Here is a 15937-nt window from a genome sequence, read left to right as displayed (position 1 = left end):
TATTTTTCATAAAAATATCATGGTGACACTGAATTAGTTTTATTACTCTTTACAAATGTGGTTAGGTACCCATGTTGGGTACATATGTCTGGAAATGTTCTGGTTGTTTGACCTCAGTCACCCACCAATGATTCAGAAGAACTGCTTCTGCAAAGATAATTGCCTAGCTTATGTGTAGGGCTCTTCTGAGATTTGCAATGGGGTAAACAGATACTTAACTCTGTGACTGGAAAGGTCAAAGGTTTAGATGTGGTCTGGACAGTGAGGGTAGCCTTTCATTCACTGTATAATGTTCTAGAGGGTGCAGCATTCACTAAGCAGGTGGAAGGTTGTTGAACCTACGTTCTCCACAGCCTGAATGGCACTGAGCCGATATCCCCAAAGAGTGTACAAGACCCAGCCTGTGGAATATCCTGAGGTGCTGTGGTTTTTGTCCTTCCTCTCTCTCAGATATGGCAGATATGAGAAGGTCTCCAATGCAAACATCGGGGTCTTTAGATAGAAGGTTGTGTAGCAGTAGTTCCAGACCTCCAAAAGCAGCCTGTAGAACAAAAACAGTCCTTAGGTTCTACCATGAGACTAAACATTTCCACTATTCATTGCAGCCCTCCCAAATAATTTCAGATGAATATAAAAGAAGGAATTTCAGACACAGACTTGAAAATTAATATTTCTACAAATTGTTGTAAATACAGATAGTAGGAATGGTAATATATAATCATAGCATTAGAAGAATGGAGGCAGTGCTAAGAAGAGGTAAATGTTATTACTGTTCTTACTGCTACTTTCATAGAACCATAGAATGATAGAATGTTTTGGATTTGGATGGTCCTTAAAGGCCATCTAGGTCCAGCTCCCCTGCCACAGGCAAGGGCACCTCCCACTAGAGCAGGTTGCACTGACCCCCATCCAACCTGGCCTTGAGCACTTCCAGGGGTGTGCTATCCACATAATTTGACTGGTAAATTAAAGGAAAACAAAGGGCCTATTATGTGTATTAACAGAGGCTTTATTCTGAACCGCAGGAAAGTGAGAGATGCGACGGGAGTGGACATTAACATGCGCGTAGGAGTGCACTCTGGGAACGTGCTCTGCGGTGTTATTGGGCTGCAGAAGTGGCAGTACGATGTGTGGTCCCATGATGTTACCCTGGCCAATCACATGGAAGCTGGGGGAGTCCCAGGGTAAGAGCTTTGTTAAGCTAACCATTGGACTCATGGATTTTTCAGTCATGGATAAATGCCTAGTCACTGCATCTTAAGCTGTAAACTTTCATGGAGATGCCTGAACTAATTCTTAGGTGCTGTCTTGAGAAAAAAAACCCAAAACATAATCAAACAAACAAAACTGGGGCACTCAGTATTTCCTGTGATTTAAGGAGCTTTTTTTTTCTGCATGTAAACCTTCAGATTTATGCCCATTAGAACTTCTAAAATTTAGATTAGAGGGACTGCAAAAGAAGTAAGCAGCAAATAAAAGGTGTATCCAAAAGAAAGTAAAAAAAGGTTGATCAGGTTTAAATTATGTTTTTTATAAGTATTTGTGACTTTGTTCTTCTTTTAAAATATAATTTCAGCCGTGTTCACATCACCTCAGTCACCTTGGCACATTTGAATGGAGCTTACAAAGTGGAAGATGGGGATGGAGATGTGAGGGACCCATATCTGAAAGAGCATAATGTTAAGACTTACTTTGTAATCAATCCTAAGGTTAGTAGTACTTGTATTTTGTGGCCAGTCATGCTTGGTTTTGAGCAGGACCACTAATCTCTTTATTGAATAATGAACTGCAATAAGATATTGATCAGGGCCATTACTGATGCCTACAAATACATCATGTTTGCAGTGCAAATATTTCCCGCTCTTCAGAAATAAGTCTCTGATGTTTCCCAGCAATATCATTAAGAATTGCAGGTTCTTAGCATCTCTCCATTTATAAGTCCCTAATCATGAAGATCTGTGGTGCCAGATGACGCACTGCTGCTTCAAAAGGTCGTGAGCACAAAGGCTGACATCACCTTTTGTCCTCTGTCAACCAGGGAGAGAAGCGAAGCCCTCAGCACCACATTCGGCCTCGGCATACCCTCGATGGAGCCAAAATGAGAGCTTCTGTCCGCATGACCCGGTACCTGGAATCCTGGGGAGCAGCCAAGCCATTTGCACACTTGCACCACAGGGACAGCATGACCACTGAAAACGGCAAGATAAGCACAACAGTAGGGGCCTACTTATGTCATTTCGTACAATATAGCAATATTTGAAAGGAAGAAGCTGCTCACTGCTAAATACCTGGTTATTTCTGCTAGAAGAAGATACATGTAGTTGTGCAGGAGATAAATGCAGTGAATTTGCTGGAAGCTTTTCCAGTTTTGGATTAGGGTGTAAGTGCATCTCTGAATTCAAAGGAGTCTGGCACACTTACAAAAGTACAAAATTTGACCCTCTGAGCTCAGACCCCCCACCAAGTCACAGCATGTACAGTGGGTGCTCTTTATATTGTGGAAATATATTTTGGACATAAAGTCAGAATGCAACACATTTTGGAAGGAAATCCTTTAATATGGAGAAATTCCTAGAGATTTATTAGCTGCTCAGCTACATTCTCCATTTGAAAGATGGCCAAACCTGAAGCAGAGGCTGTGAAATTAGAATAATTCCTGTGAGTGGACTTTATTCAGAGTATCCCAGGAATCAAATCCATACTTACTGTAACATCTACCTTTTTAAGGTGCACCTAAAAGCTGTGTTTGAAGGCCTGAGTTTTAGAGTACTGTATTTCAGTGTTGCATCTTTTACACTGAGCAGATTTATTTTTAATTTTACTAACACTATTGTGCTGCTATCAGCAAGATACTGACAATCTACAGCTTGTATCAATATACACTATATATCACTATCTTTTGCTTCTTAAAAGAGAATGCATGAAGGTAAATTCTAATAGTTTTCAACGTTGGCATTCAGTTTTGTTCCTGTACTGGTGAGACATATTCTTGTTTAATGAATACAGTGCATCAGAATGTGGATTGTGACAGGTTCATTACAGCAAGTACCCAGCCATCACTATTGATCACAAAAAAAAATGTGGCTGTGATGGCTGCCATTGCTATTAATTAAAAAATGATGGCCATTGTCTGTATTTGGCCATTCAGGTCTGTTTTTTTCAAAACCACTTAAGATTGGTTTTTGCTGAAGCTGGCAAGAGTTTGGGCTACATCCAAAGAGTGGTGACATTGAAGTCTTTGTGGTAAAGCAAAGCACTCTTGGATTCAGACTGTTGTATTAATTTATCCTGTGTTTATACTGATAGATGTGTTTTACTCCAGGTCACTCCATCTTCACTTCTAGCTGGCTTTTTCTTTTAGACAATTTTAATTGAATGCTAAAAGTATTTACACTGGAAACTTTTCTCCTTACTTGACCCTGTTTTCAACACTGTTTTACAAGTAATTTAGTATTATTAAAGTCTAGTGCAATTAATAGGGATTTTTTTGTTTATTTGTTTTTTAGGATGTTCCCATGGGGCAGTATCATTTTCAGCGTTGCAGAGAAAGGTAAATCAATCTTAAAAAAATTACTTATTCATAGAAAGTCCATATAAATAGATATACATTGGTATCTTTTCAAATATTGAGGGCCATTGCTCACACAGACTGTTTTTTTATGTGAGTGCTGATACCTCTTACGTAAAGAAGGGCTGTGGAAATAGATTTGGCAGACATGTTTCTTATGAATTGCAAATTCACTTCCTGATAACAAATAGCTTTATTCTGAGTTGGTATGTTGGTGACCTACTACAAGCTAGGTACTCTACCAGTGGGAAGAAAATTATATACAGGGAAAACTGGGAGGAAGCCCAGAGAGGGGTAAGAAAAGGGAAGATGGAAAGGGCTGTTAAAAATTTTTCTTACAACAGCTAATAATATGTACTAAAAGAAACATTTTGTATATTTGTTCAATTGCTTTGTATTTGTATTGTGGTTTATTATTTTAAAGCCTTTAGTATGTTTGCAGTAGTAGATATTCAAAAGGTATTTTGTGGTCTCTTTTATAATGCCCCAGCTACACAAAATGTTTGCAAGATCACAATAGCTTTAAGTTTTCCTGGTGCTGCTTGGTACCTTGATGACTAGGGCAAAATGGAGATATCATCAATACCGTAAAGTCATTTAAATGAATCTCCTAAAAATTTGAATTGTTATTGTTTCTGGTTACCATACAATTGTCTAAAATATTGCTAAGTTCCAGAAGGTGAAGTTTTGACTGAACATGTGTGATATTAATAAAAAGAGTCTAATTCTAAAGCTGCACATTTATATTTGAACAGTATGTCCAAAGGCTTTCTATCAGTCAATGACAGACCATTGGACTGTGGCATTTGGAAATAATGCAGTTCTTGTGTTTGTGTTTCTAAATACTACTTCAGAATAGATTCAGAAGGAACAAAAAAATGTGTCTTGAAACCATATAATGGAAGGAATTTCTTACATTACTGGTGTCTAATGTCCATGGTGAGGCAGACATGTAACTAGGATTCTAGATAAACTAGTTAATCATTCTCACAGGATACAGCTGCAGTGATCATAAACACTTTGAAAATCAGTATTTTATTAGAATATGCAAATGTGGGGTTTGAAGCCTGACTGTAGGCTTCTGTTTTTGAAGGTCTTACCTCTTATGCATTATACCATAGTCTTATGTTGATAAGGACCGGCCAAGAGGATTGACTGTGGTTGGACAATGTCTCCTCATCTGTCTATGCATTTCTCCTGGGTTGTTTCTTGATTGATTTCTGTGAAAAATGAGTTTTAAGAACTTTCTTACCTAAATTCACTAGCATTGAATAAGCATTAAATCACTTGTGTTTTTTAAAGTTTCTGTAGGTCCACTAATACAATTTTTATATTAATTTGAAACTTACAACAGGTTATCCATTTTAGAGAAATAACTCAAAAACTTGATGTTGAGGAAAATTCATGTTTGACTGGGTTCAATTTGTAGTTAAGAATATTTTGGTGAGGAAAAAGTCAAATTTCAGATCTGACTAATGATTTAGAAAACATTGGTTTTAAGTTAGCAGTGGATTTAAGTTTTCAAATAAAGACGTCACCTGTCAGTATTTGAAATATGTCATTTTCAAGAAAAGCACAACTACTGAAAGGATTGATGATTGCAGCAATTTATGTTAGAAAAGATAAACCCATTGTGATGATCCTCTGTTAGGTTCATGCTGAGTCCAATCAAAAGCAAAGAAGTTTTTTTATTGCAGATGATTTCCAAGGCTCATAAATAAAGTAATATTATGTATTCTTGAAATTAATTTCAGTCAGTGCTCAGTTTTCTTATTAAAAAGAGTAAAGTACTTCCAAGAACAGAAGAGTTGGCAGGATTTTGGTAGGGGATACCTATTATGCTTCAGTGCACTAATACATTGTGCTCATCACACAATTCTGACAAGGTTTTTTAGGAAAAAAAAAAGGCAAGAAAGAGGAATACTTTATGAATTTGAGCATATTCCCATTCTTTTTCATTAATTCGTAAGGCTGTGGAAGACTTTCTTTTGACCAGAATTTCTTGAGCTCTCTTGGTTTTTATATTTTCTTGTGTTTGTATTTAAGTGCTCCCTAGTAGCTAAGCTCTACTAAGCTCTAGATTTGTGAGTGTGTATGTGTTTGTATGTGAGACTGTGGCTTATGATGTTTTTTTAAGAGCTTTTTATGAGGGTCATTGTGCCTGATGCCTATAGTTACTATTGCAGTATAAATGTTAAAAATTTATAATAAACTCACAAGTTCATGATAGCTGTTATTTTTTACATAACTTCCCACATTTTTCATTTCAGAACAAAATCACAGAAAAGAAGATTTGAGGAAGAACTGAATGAGAGGATGATCCAAGCCATTGATGGAATCAATGCCCAAAAGTATGGCTTTATTCTCTATCCTTTGTTGTCTTTGTCCATTCCAACTTTGACATAAAGCTGCAATAGAGGGCAGTGTTTAATATTTTTTGCTCCCACATGCACACCAAGTCTGAAAACAGTAAAAGTGTTACTAATACTGGCGTAGGAAGCCCTGCACATTTTGAAGACAGGCTGTAAAGTAAGATTTTCTACTCTATGAGATAAGACAGTGCCTGTGAGTCATGGTGTGACAGAGGTATTGACTTGTCTTGATCTTCCTGGCAGAGGGAGTTTGCTCTGTAACTGTTTGTCTGTAGACTCATGGCTGTGACACTACAGATTTATCTTACCTGGGGGCAGAGAAGTAAGACACAAGAAATGACTGGCTCAGTCAGAATGATTCTCACATCATTCTGATGTGAAAATTGATGCTTCCTAATTGTCACAGAAACAATCCTCAGGATTAGAAACTTTCCCTAACACCATAGTTTAATGTCTCTCAGTTAGTTGGTTGGTTTCTTAGAGAAGGCTAATCTTGATGCCATGTTGGAGTTGCTGGGAGAAACAATCTGCCATGTATTTTTCCATGTCCTAGGAAGAGCTGGAGGCAGTATGATGTTTTCTGTTTCCTGGTGAAAAGATAAGGCTGGAAAGAAATCAATTCCAGTCCAAAATAAGTGTTCAAGCTTCTTATATTTCTCTGATGAAATAAGGGAATTGCCATTCAGAAGTGTGGACAATAATTGTGATGAATTGTTTCCCCACCCAGTTCTGTTATTCAGAACCTTAATCAGCTGAGTATCAACCTAATTATTAAATGTTCATATGTCACAATTTGGGTTTTTTTCATCTTTTAGTCTTATTAATTTGTACTTGGATTTAGGAATTTTTTTTCAGCAATTAGAAAAGTGTTGACATTTATATGTCATAGAGAGAACACAGTGAAATAGGGTAGGTCATGTGTTAGGCAAAGCCTTTTGATTATACTAAACTTGCCTAAAACAGCTATATAATTTTTGTCAGGTTTTTCATGTCTTTAGGTATACTTGCTCTGATAAAATTATTTCAAAAGTGATGTTTTGATGTGAAAAGTAAAGCATATGTATAGATGCATTAAAATATTGGTGTGACCCTACTGTATGTTGTTTTATCTTAAACAATCTCTGTCTTATCTAATTAGCACATAAAATTCAGAGAAAATTGGAGATAAAAAAATTTTCTGAAAAAGTTTCATTGCATTTTGTCAATGACATGGGAAACTGCAGAAAGATAAGTAATTATCTTCTATATCAGAAAGTCTGAATGTCACCTTCCAAAACTAGATTCTCTTCCTAGCTCTGTATTGATTTGCTGAATGAATCTCTTAAAAGCTATGATTCAATTGATTAATACCCAGGGATAAGTTATGAAAAGTGCTGATTCCTCAAACGTCAAAGTAATTCAATAATATTTTAACTCTGGGAAGGCTAAGCACACAAAACAATGTAAATAAAATATTTCCTACACTTAGGACACATTTTTGTTTTCTTTATTATTGTGCATATTTTTGTACCTCAATTTTTCATCTGTAAAATGAAAATAACATTATTAGCTAGAGTGAACAAGTGGTTGTGAAACTAAACAAATAGTGTTGTGAATCAAGCAGAAAAGTTTTAAGAAGGCATGTGAGAAAACTGTCATTTCTAGATGATTTTAAGTGTAACATTTGGATTATATGGCAAATTGGTCTATGACTGACTGAAGAAAATTTAAAAAATATTATTGCAAGAGTGAATGAAGAACAAAGAGCTTCTGTGCCTTAGTCATTAGGCTGTATCACACTTTCTCCATGGGTTTCTTTTCCCTGTATCTTGAACAAAGCACTCCAAGTGCCTGTTCTGCACAGGCTGGGGATGGGCAGCCCTAGCTAAGCCATCCCAAGCCTTGATGCTTAGGGAATTCCTGTAGGACATGAGATGGAGGAATGACCATCTGCTAGCTAAATTTGTACCTACAGAGGGGGCTAAAGTAAAGCCAGTTGGTCTGAGCAGGTTACTGTGTTAAAGGGACACACTCTCTTTGCTCTTTTTTCCTTTAAGTCACAGTGCTGCTATATTTTGTGCATAATTCCTTGCTGTACATTGTCAAGCAGTACAAGCCCTATGGAACCACACACCTCTGTGGATACAGGCAGAATTCAGATGTCTGTCTGTATTGTTTCTGGAATTGCAAAAGAATTTAAGCCAAATTTGGTACCTAGTTTCCCAAGAGACATGTCCTCAGGTACTTGCAAATACTTTGGCAATTTCCAGACTCATCAGGGAGTCAGGCTGAAAGCAGAATTTTTTAGCACTTATGTCTGTGCCAAAGGTGTGTGACTTTGTGCTCCCTCTTCTGAGCTCAGTCTCCACTTCCATTTGTGTTGTACTGTTTGCCTTGTCTCAGACCTCTCGCATCTGCTACATAAAACTGGTACAGGTTTTTTTTTTGGGAACTTTTAAAAACTAAAAGCTTCTGAAAACGTGAGCCTGTAATGTGGAGTATGAGGCAGCACGTGCTCTAAATGGCACTCCTGACTTCACATGCGATCAAGTGTGTAACCAAATTGGGCCCTTGGGAGTAGATCTGCAGAGAGAACTTTTTAGCAGTGTGCTGATGGAAATTAAATCAATCCACCTGTCAGATACCATAAGAAAAAACAGGAAATTTGTTAACTATTTGGGGAAGAGGGTTACTTCTTGTTTAATTTTGTAACTAAATGTAAAAAAAACCTTTCATTTTCACAGTTTATCAAAAATATTCCGCAAAATGAATGCTTTCTCCAGTACATTACAGCTGAACCCAAACAAAATCATGCTATGTACACCAGCCTTTCAGTTCTCTTTCTTCTTAGAATTCTAACTGTGATCACACATAGATGGGAACCATTGCAGAGCAAAAAGGGAAATAAATTTTTGAATTAAGCATTCTGAGAACTGAATATGTTTACAGACCTTTTTTTTAATGCAACTGGTTGCACAGAAACAGGGACAATCTCCCAGGCAAGGAAACAAATATTTTCCATTTCACAAATTAAAGCTAATAGCTTACACTCCACTCTGTCCACTCCTGTTCTCCAGGACTTTAATTTAGGATATGTTCCACTGTGGTTCACTGCTGCTGCTTATTTGCATTACAGACTGTCAGTTGAGACATTGCCTTTTATTTTGAAGTCTTTAGCTACACTACTAGTTTAGAGCCTAATTTAAAATTATTGCTGGAAATGCTGGAAAAAATCTCAGTCCCTGCTACTATTGTTCAAGCTGAAGTACTGCATGTCCACAGAACTAATCTGTTTAATTAATTTTTTGTTTTCAAATTTGCATTGTGCCCTTGAAGTACAAGCAGACAAACCCTCTTGACATTTAAATATTCTATATAATTTCAAGTGTCTATTAAAATAAATGTAGACTTTCATATTAGAACATCTCATTTTGTAAAAGTTATGTCAAGCTTTTGTCAAGATTCACTTAGTTCAAAAAAGGTTTGTCATTTCAATGAGAGTATTTATGCTATTTCTCATGTTAAAGCAGGGAAGACGGGTTTATAATCAGCAAAAAGATCGAAATCTACCTCTATGGGGCTGTGGTCAAGAGACCGTAACAGTTCAAAGGCAAAATCCCTCCACCTCTTTTAATAATGTTTGTTATATTTTCATTTGCTGCAGGAGTTTGTGAAGTGCAACTTACCTACCCTCCACTCCTGCATATTATAACAGTGCCCTTCCTAAAGGTACCTTGTCAAGGCCTGTTTTTGTCTCAGGACCTCTTCTGTCCACTGGAAATACTACAATATTTTGGACATGAGTGGAATATCACTGAGTTCCATCATATAAATCTCTCTGTCCATTCTCTTTAGGCATGATCAACAGAAAAACAATTGTTCATCTGTACCTTAGCAGTAGAAGGCAAAAAGGAGAGGGGATTTTCTGTCTCCACTTTTACTGTCAGTGAAATTCACCATATACACTGCAAAACATGTGAACTTGCTCAATTCTAACTTATTTTCTTATTTTGCTGCATTTCAGTAATAGAAAGGGACAGGACTACTTTCTTCTTATGTCAGTGATAATGTTCCTTCTCTCTTCTAGGCAGTGGCTTAAATCTGAAGACATTCAAAGGATATCACTTCTTTTCTATAATAAGACTCTGGAAAAAGAAGTAAGTTATTTTCAATGAGTTCAATAAGTCAGGCCTGTTAATTGTTTTATGGCCCTGTGGACCTTGTGTGTATTTCTACTCACTGACAGCTTCAGCAGGAGGACTGGGGAGTTGCCTCTTTCTGCTTTCTCATGAGCAGCTGATGGCAGCTGGTGGCTGAGCAGCTATGCTTTCCTTTGGGGAAGTAAGAGGTAGGTTGGACCACAACTGGCTGTGTAAATTGGTGAATTTGGTGAGGAAGAGCTAGAGGAAGTATTGCCATGCTGTGCTCACACTGTCCAGAACGTATCCTCAGTGTCCCATGTGGTTGAATATATACTTTGCTATTTTTCTAGATATCTTTCAGTTCAAAGCATCCAAAAGGATTTTCAGATTCTTTCACAACTCAGCAGAATAGTTGTTATGGCCATCTGACACAGTCTTGTGTTGCTTGCAGTGCATTAGGGTGGAAAAGGTTTCAAGGCGCTTTGAGCCTGTTTTGAAGACTTCCTAAGAGAGAAGAAGCAAGACCTGGTGTGGTCTCATCCTTAGTGTTTGGGGGTTCACTGATTGGAGCAAAGCTGTGCCTGGCAGCACGTGAGATTTTAATGTGGTTGTTACTAACCAATGAATTCTGAAAGAGAACTTGAGAGAAATATGTCATTATTTTTACTTTGGACAATGACTTGGGAGAAAATTTGGGAGCTAAATTGTCACAATAGGACACGAAATAACGACATGCACACTGGAACCTCCAAGGTAAAAAAAGAAGGAAGTTTATTTCTCAACCTCCATACATATAGAATTCCAAACGTGACCCTGGATTGGAGGATGAAATTGCCACCTCTCCAACGACACTGGTCAAACCAACAGTCCATCAAATTTCTCCTTCTCCACAAAGGAATGCAAAAACAATCATTATTTACATAAAAGTGCGTGAGAAACTCCATTGCAAAAATGTAAACATCAGAAGGCTTAGAAGAATTTAGAAGAAGAGGGCGACATCAAGTTATTTGGCCAAGTCAATGCTCCCAGTAGAAGTCCAATATCTTCATGTAGAATGCTGTGGAACAGCAAAGAGTTAATTGTTATTTTTGCATCCAGCTTTTTAATATCTTTTTTCGTCACCCTTTAATGGCTGACAAGTCCAGTCTTGGCTTTGAAGAACTTAGTAAGAAATCTGCTTTTGATTTAAACAGAAGCTTTTCTGGCCCTATGGGACCTGAAAGTACAGAAAGATAATAAAACAAAACAATTGTTTAACCTAAGGGGTGAATTGCCTGCCTTCTTTAGGAAATGCCTGGAGAAGTGTGAAACACTGAAACAAATTTAAAAGTAGATTAGAATTCTGTGAAATTTTGATAACAACTCAAGGTTCAAAATTGTTGAACAGGACCACTACAAACATACACGACAGGTGGAAGAGCAGAACTTGCTGCAAAGGTACCCATCAAGCAAAGACATATTTCTGCCTTGTAATCCAGTTAGATAAATGATAAGAATTGCTTTTAATTTGTCATACAATTAAAAAAAGATGTTGTGTTGCAGAAGTGAGTTTCTACATATTCATGTAAACTTTGGTGCACTGGTTTCATAGGCAGAACTTGGCATTAAGCACAGAGACACAGCTGTGTGCTTGCAGTTGGAAGGCACAGCTCATGCACTTTGCATTTTCTGAAGTTTGCATCTCCAGCACTTTGTGAAAATAATCTTTGGGGGTTTTTTCTTAGTAATTAAATCTTGAACTTTTATCCTTTGAAAAAAAAATCAAAGTAGGATAGAGTAAGTAACTTTAATAGCTACTTAGATCATTTCCCTTTGAGTACTTAATTGGTTTCAACCTAGATATATCTATCTCAAATAGCAGAGCAACTCTGATAAATATTTCATTGCTTAATTCTCATGTCTCTAGACAGACTAATTAGAGATAAATAGATTTTTCTCATGACAAAACAGATCAAATTGACTCTCTCCTAAGAATATCAAGTGTTTCGTAGTAACATAACATTAGTAGTGGACATATGAAGCCTTTTAACAAAGACATGAAATATTTTAATTGAAGTAATAATATAGGTTCAGTAAATATCAGTGTGCCTCCTAGCTATGCTCTGTAGCACAGCTTACACTTTGCTACTTTTTGTGCTCAGAAGTTTCCTGCCTAAATTAATATTGCATATTTTGTAACTGTTTCAGCCCATTCAGTATTTGTCAATAATTGAAAATTGATTTGAGGAATTCATCACAAAGAATTTTGGAATCTTTGAAGAATGCTTGGCCATTCTTAAAAATATTTTAACTTATGCTTTAACTTTTTCTTTTTGATGGGGTTTCTTTTGGGGAGGGGGTGGGAGAGGGGATTTTTTTTGTTAATTAAACTTTTTATATTGAGTTTGGGATATTGAGTTCAGTGGAGGAACAAGGCAAAACCATTTGACATGACTGTTCTTCAATAAGCAAAAGTATTAATACTATTTCTGATAATCCCTAGCCATGTGTGAGTGGATGTGAAGTCACTGAAGAACAGGAAATTTATTGTTGCTAAGAACTGCCTTTACATATGTGCATCCTTAAGCTGAAAATTCACTTGGGTTGTATTTTACCTGTTTGGCAATTGTGTTTTTAACATTTGCTTTTATTTTCTTCTAGTATCGAGCAACAACTTTGCCTGCATTCAAGTATTATGTGACTTGTGCCTGTCTCATATTCTTCTGCATTTTTGTTGTACAGATTCTGGTGTTGCCAAAGTAAGTGATATTTAATATGTACTTGTTCCTATATATATTCGCTCATTAGTGTAAAAAAATATATATAAGTCAAAAAAATTGGAATTGTTACTTTGCATATGTCAATTCATGGAAATTAAATTTAACAGAAAAGATCAGGGACTTCAGCCAATTTTCAAACTTAGGCTTCTTTCTAATTTTAAACACTCTTGATAGTGTTATGCCAAACATTAGTAAAAATTCTTCATTCCTTTTAGTTTCTCTCTTTGCATTTAAAAGTAAGTGTGACAGTTGGACACTAGAGTGAGACAAAATGGATTACAGAGTTGGCACTGTGATAAATCACTGTATTTAACTTATGACTATGATAATACTGCTATACTGAGTGTGGAAACAGAGCATTAATAACCATAAAGTGTACCTTTATAAAATTAATTTTGGAATATTAAAATCCATTTCTGGAATAAATCTTTTTATTAGAATTTATACATTATGAGATGATTTATATTTGTGCTTGTTGTAGAAAGGCTGAAAACTGGAAGACAGTTCCAATATAGGATGTTTTATTAGACTTCTTAAAATTAAATTTTATGGTTGATTGTTTACAGAGTGAAAAGTTGGTTTTTGTTTTATAGCGATTGTTTCTAAAGCAAACACTTCATGCTCCCTGTCATATAGTAATTCTTAACTCATAATCCTTTTTCCTGTAAAGTACTTTCAAGATTATTATTTATAACCACAGTTGTGTGATTGCTCTTGTTCTGTAGTATTTACTCACATTTTAATTAAAAATCAGAAGGAAGTGTTAGGAAATTATAGATAGACTTTCCGTACTGCAGACTTATAACATGTATAAAGTTTTATGGACTTCTATTCAGATATTACAGCAGCAGTTTCCCAGCAAATTTCTCAAATGGAGGCACAAAGCAAGGGACACCCTTCCAAGAATTCAGCAGTATCCTGCACATGTTTGAGTGTGACTTTGGGCATTATTAAAAATATTAAATTAGACATGGTAAATTTTATTTTACAAGCTCATACTGTATTTTGGTAAATAAAATAATAAATTCAAGGAAACTCATGTTTTACCACATCCCAAAAGCCAAAGGTGGATCTTACTGCTCCCAGCCAGCAGTATGATTTTTTTTGTTTTTATTTTAGTAATGAAAATTAGTCCAGATTTATCATCTCTCTTGCATGTGGTCAGACATTCATTTTGCTCTATCCTTACTATGTTGCTTAAACCAATTCTTTATCTCATTAAAATCGATCAGAATATCAGTGAACTCTAGGGAGCTGTATTCAGCTAAGGCGAATATCCTCCAACTTGCTGGTATTTCTGATATTCCTAAAATCATAGCAAAAGACACTTATAAATGCTTTGTCATTTTCATTACCAAAATGTTAAGTGTCTTATGATCCTTTTATAGGGCTGCATATTGAATTGTAAAAGCAAAAGTGTAAAATCAGGTGTTACCAACATTAATGATATTCAGCTTCAGGTGGTCTGTGGATTGTTTTAATAGATGCAAAAATGGAAGACAGAAGGGCATTGCAAGTTAAAAACAACAACAGAAGCTGAAAAACCACCAGTGTATGCAGTCATCACAAATGCAACTAAAATTGAACATACTCTGATGCTGCAAATGTTATTTCCCACTAAAATTCTATCTACCCTTTTTGGTTTTTTTGCAAAAGTTCTCCAGGACTTTTAAATGGTGGTCTAATGAAGACAGGGAGATGAACTAAATCTGTCACTGGGTTTTATTGATTCACTATTCCATTAATCTGATTTTACAGTAGTGTAATATCATTGATTTCTGTGCAGGCACACAGCCTGCTACTTAAAAGTAGATTTGGAGATATTTGAAGATGGATAACATCCAGCAAGTTGCAAGTACTAAGTAATTTCTTTAAGATCACCAGACATTTTTTCAAGGCTGGAAAAATTTGTTAATGTCTTAATTTTCTTGGGGTCAGTAAAGTAATGTGGTGTTTTAATAACAAGCTTTACGCCAAGTGGTCATTATAAATTTAATCAAGAAAACAATATCTTGGGGTGAAATGTATGATGAGGAGTAGGTCTTCATTGGCATTAAATGAAAGCAAATCTTTATCGCTACATTTCCTTGGAACAGGCCTGCCCTAGTAGCTGTCTAGAATTCCTGGTCTACCAAGTGAGAGAAGTATGCCTATTAATTCACAGCAACCCTATACTCTTCATTTAAGCAAACAGAATTGGTACTAGCATGGAATTGGTAGTGTTGGTTTTTTGGAATACAGAGTGGTGAATTGATGAAAGTATATTTCTATTGAACAGGAGATACTTGTAGTATTCAAGTAAGGGATTGTGTTTAAGCTACATTTAAGGTTCTTCCCAAGTCTTGACTCTCTGAGGCCATTGTGTTCAAGAAACTGTGTCGTTTTTTCCTGAGTCATGCCAAACTAACAGGCACAGTTAGGAGGCCTTCACGTTATATTTTTGATCAGGCACAACTGAATTTCTTCGTCGGAGAGGCAGTACTTAGAAAGTTTGTCCAAAAGCAGGCACAGAAGATATAAGATGGTATAAGTGAAGAGAAAGCATTATTACTAGCTATTTTTCTTCTGTATTGAATCAAACAAGTACCAACAATTCAAGTGGAAATATAAAACCGAACTGATACGGTTTTAACATTGAAACTGCCATATGGTGTCCATAGCTATTGAATCTTTTGATGGCTTAGTGAAAGTATCAATTCCTTTAAGAAACAAATAACTACTATCAGATACCAAAAAGTCTGAATTCAGTATTGGCTTATATAACTGTCAGTTGCAGTGGTTTCATTATAGAAAATTTGAAGTCCTGTTATTCAGAACATGGATTACAATTATCTACAAGCTAAGGAAATTCTCTGCATTAAAGGACATGTGCCAAAAGTCACATCTTTTCCTAAGTTACAAAATTGTAGGAAAAAACTACATTATTTTCTGCATTTTTCAGTATCTTTATCTTCACCAATAAATTTCTGGTTTTCAGTAAATAGTTACCAACAAGATATACGTAACTATAATTTTTTTCCAATCTCATACCACTGATAAAAATGAATTGTCCAGAGCAGATATTTCCTAATGAAACCAGAAAAATGCAAGTTTAGCTAAGATCATTAATTATACTAT

The 15937-nt window shown here is 36.0% G+C and overlaps 1 protein-coding gene across 1 annotated transcript in view; it reads left to right on the top strand.

The window, feature by feature from the left end:
* ADCY2 (adenylate cyclase 2) overlaps positions 1 to 15937 on the top strand; it is a 206010-nt gene that overhangs the window by 139952 nt on the left and 50121 nt on the right. The window contains exons 8-14 of the mRNA XM_064428914.1: positions 1026 to 1184; positions 1577 to 1709; positions 2039 to 2215; positions 3507 to 3550; positions 5839 to 5919; positions 10007 to 10076; positions 12702 to 12799. Coding sequence (XP_064284984.1) covers positions 1026 to 1184; positions 1577 to 1709; positions 2039 to 2215; positions 3507 to 3550; positions 5839 to 5919; positions 10007 to 10076; positions 12702 to 12799 — 762 coding nt within the window. The remainder of the gene's footprint in view (positions 1 to 1025; positions 1185 to 1576; positions 1710 to 2038; positions 2216 to 3506; positions 3551 to 5838; positions 5920 to 10006; positions 10077 to 12701; positions 12800 to 15937) is intronic.

The sequence above is a fragment of the Passer domesticus genome, chromosome 1 (genome assembly GCF_036417665.1).
Source record: "Passer domesticus isolate bPasDom1 chromosome 1, bPasDom1.hap1, whole genome shotgun sequence".
Classification (NCBI taxonomy): domain Eukaryota; kingdom Metazoa; phylum Chordata; class Aves; order Passeriformes; family Passeridae; genus Passer; species Passer domesticus.
Note: the sequence above shows the minus strand (reverse complement) of the source record. Positions and strands in the feature narration are given on the sequence as shown.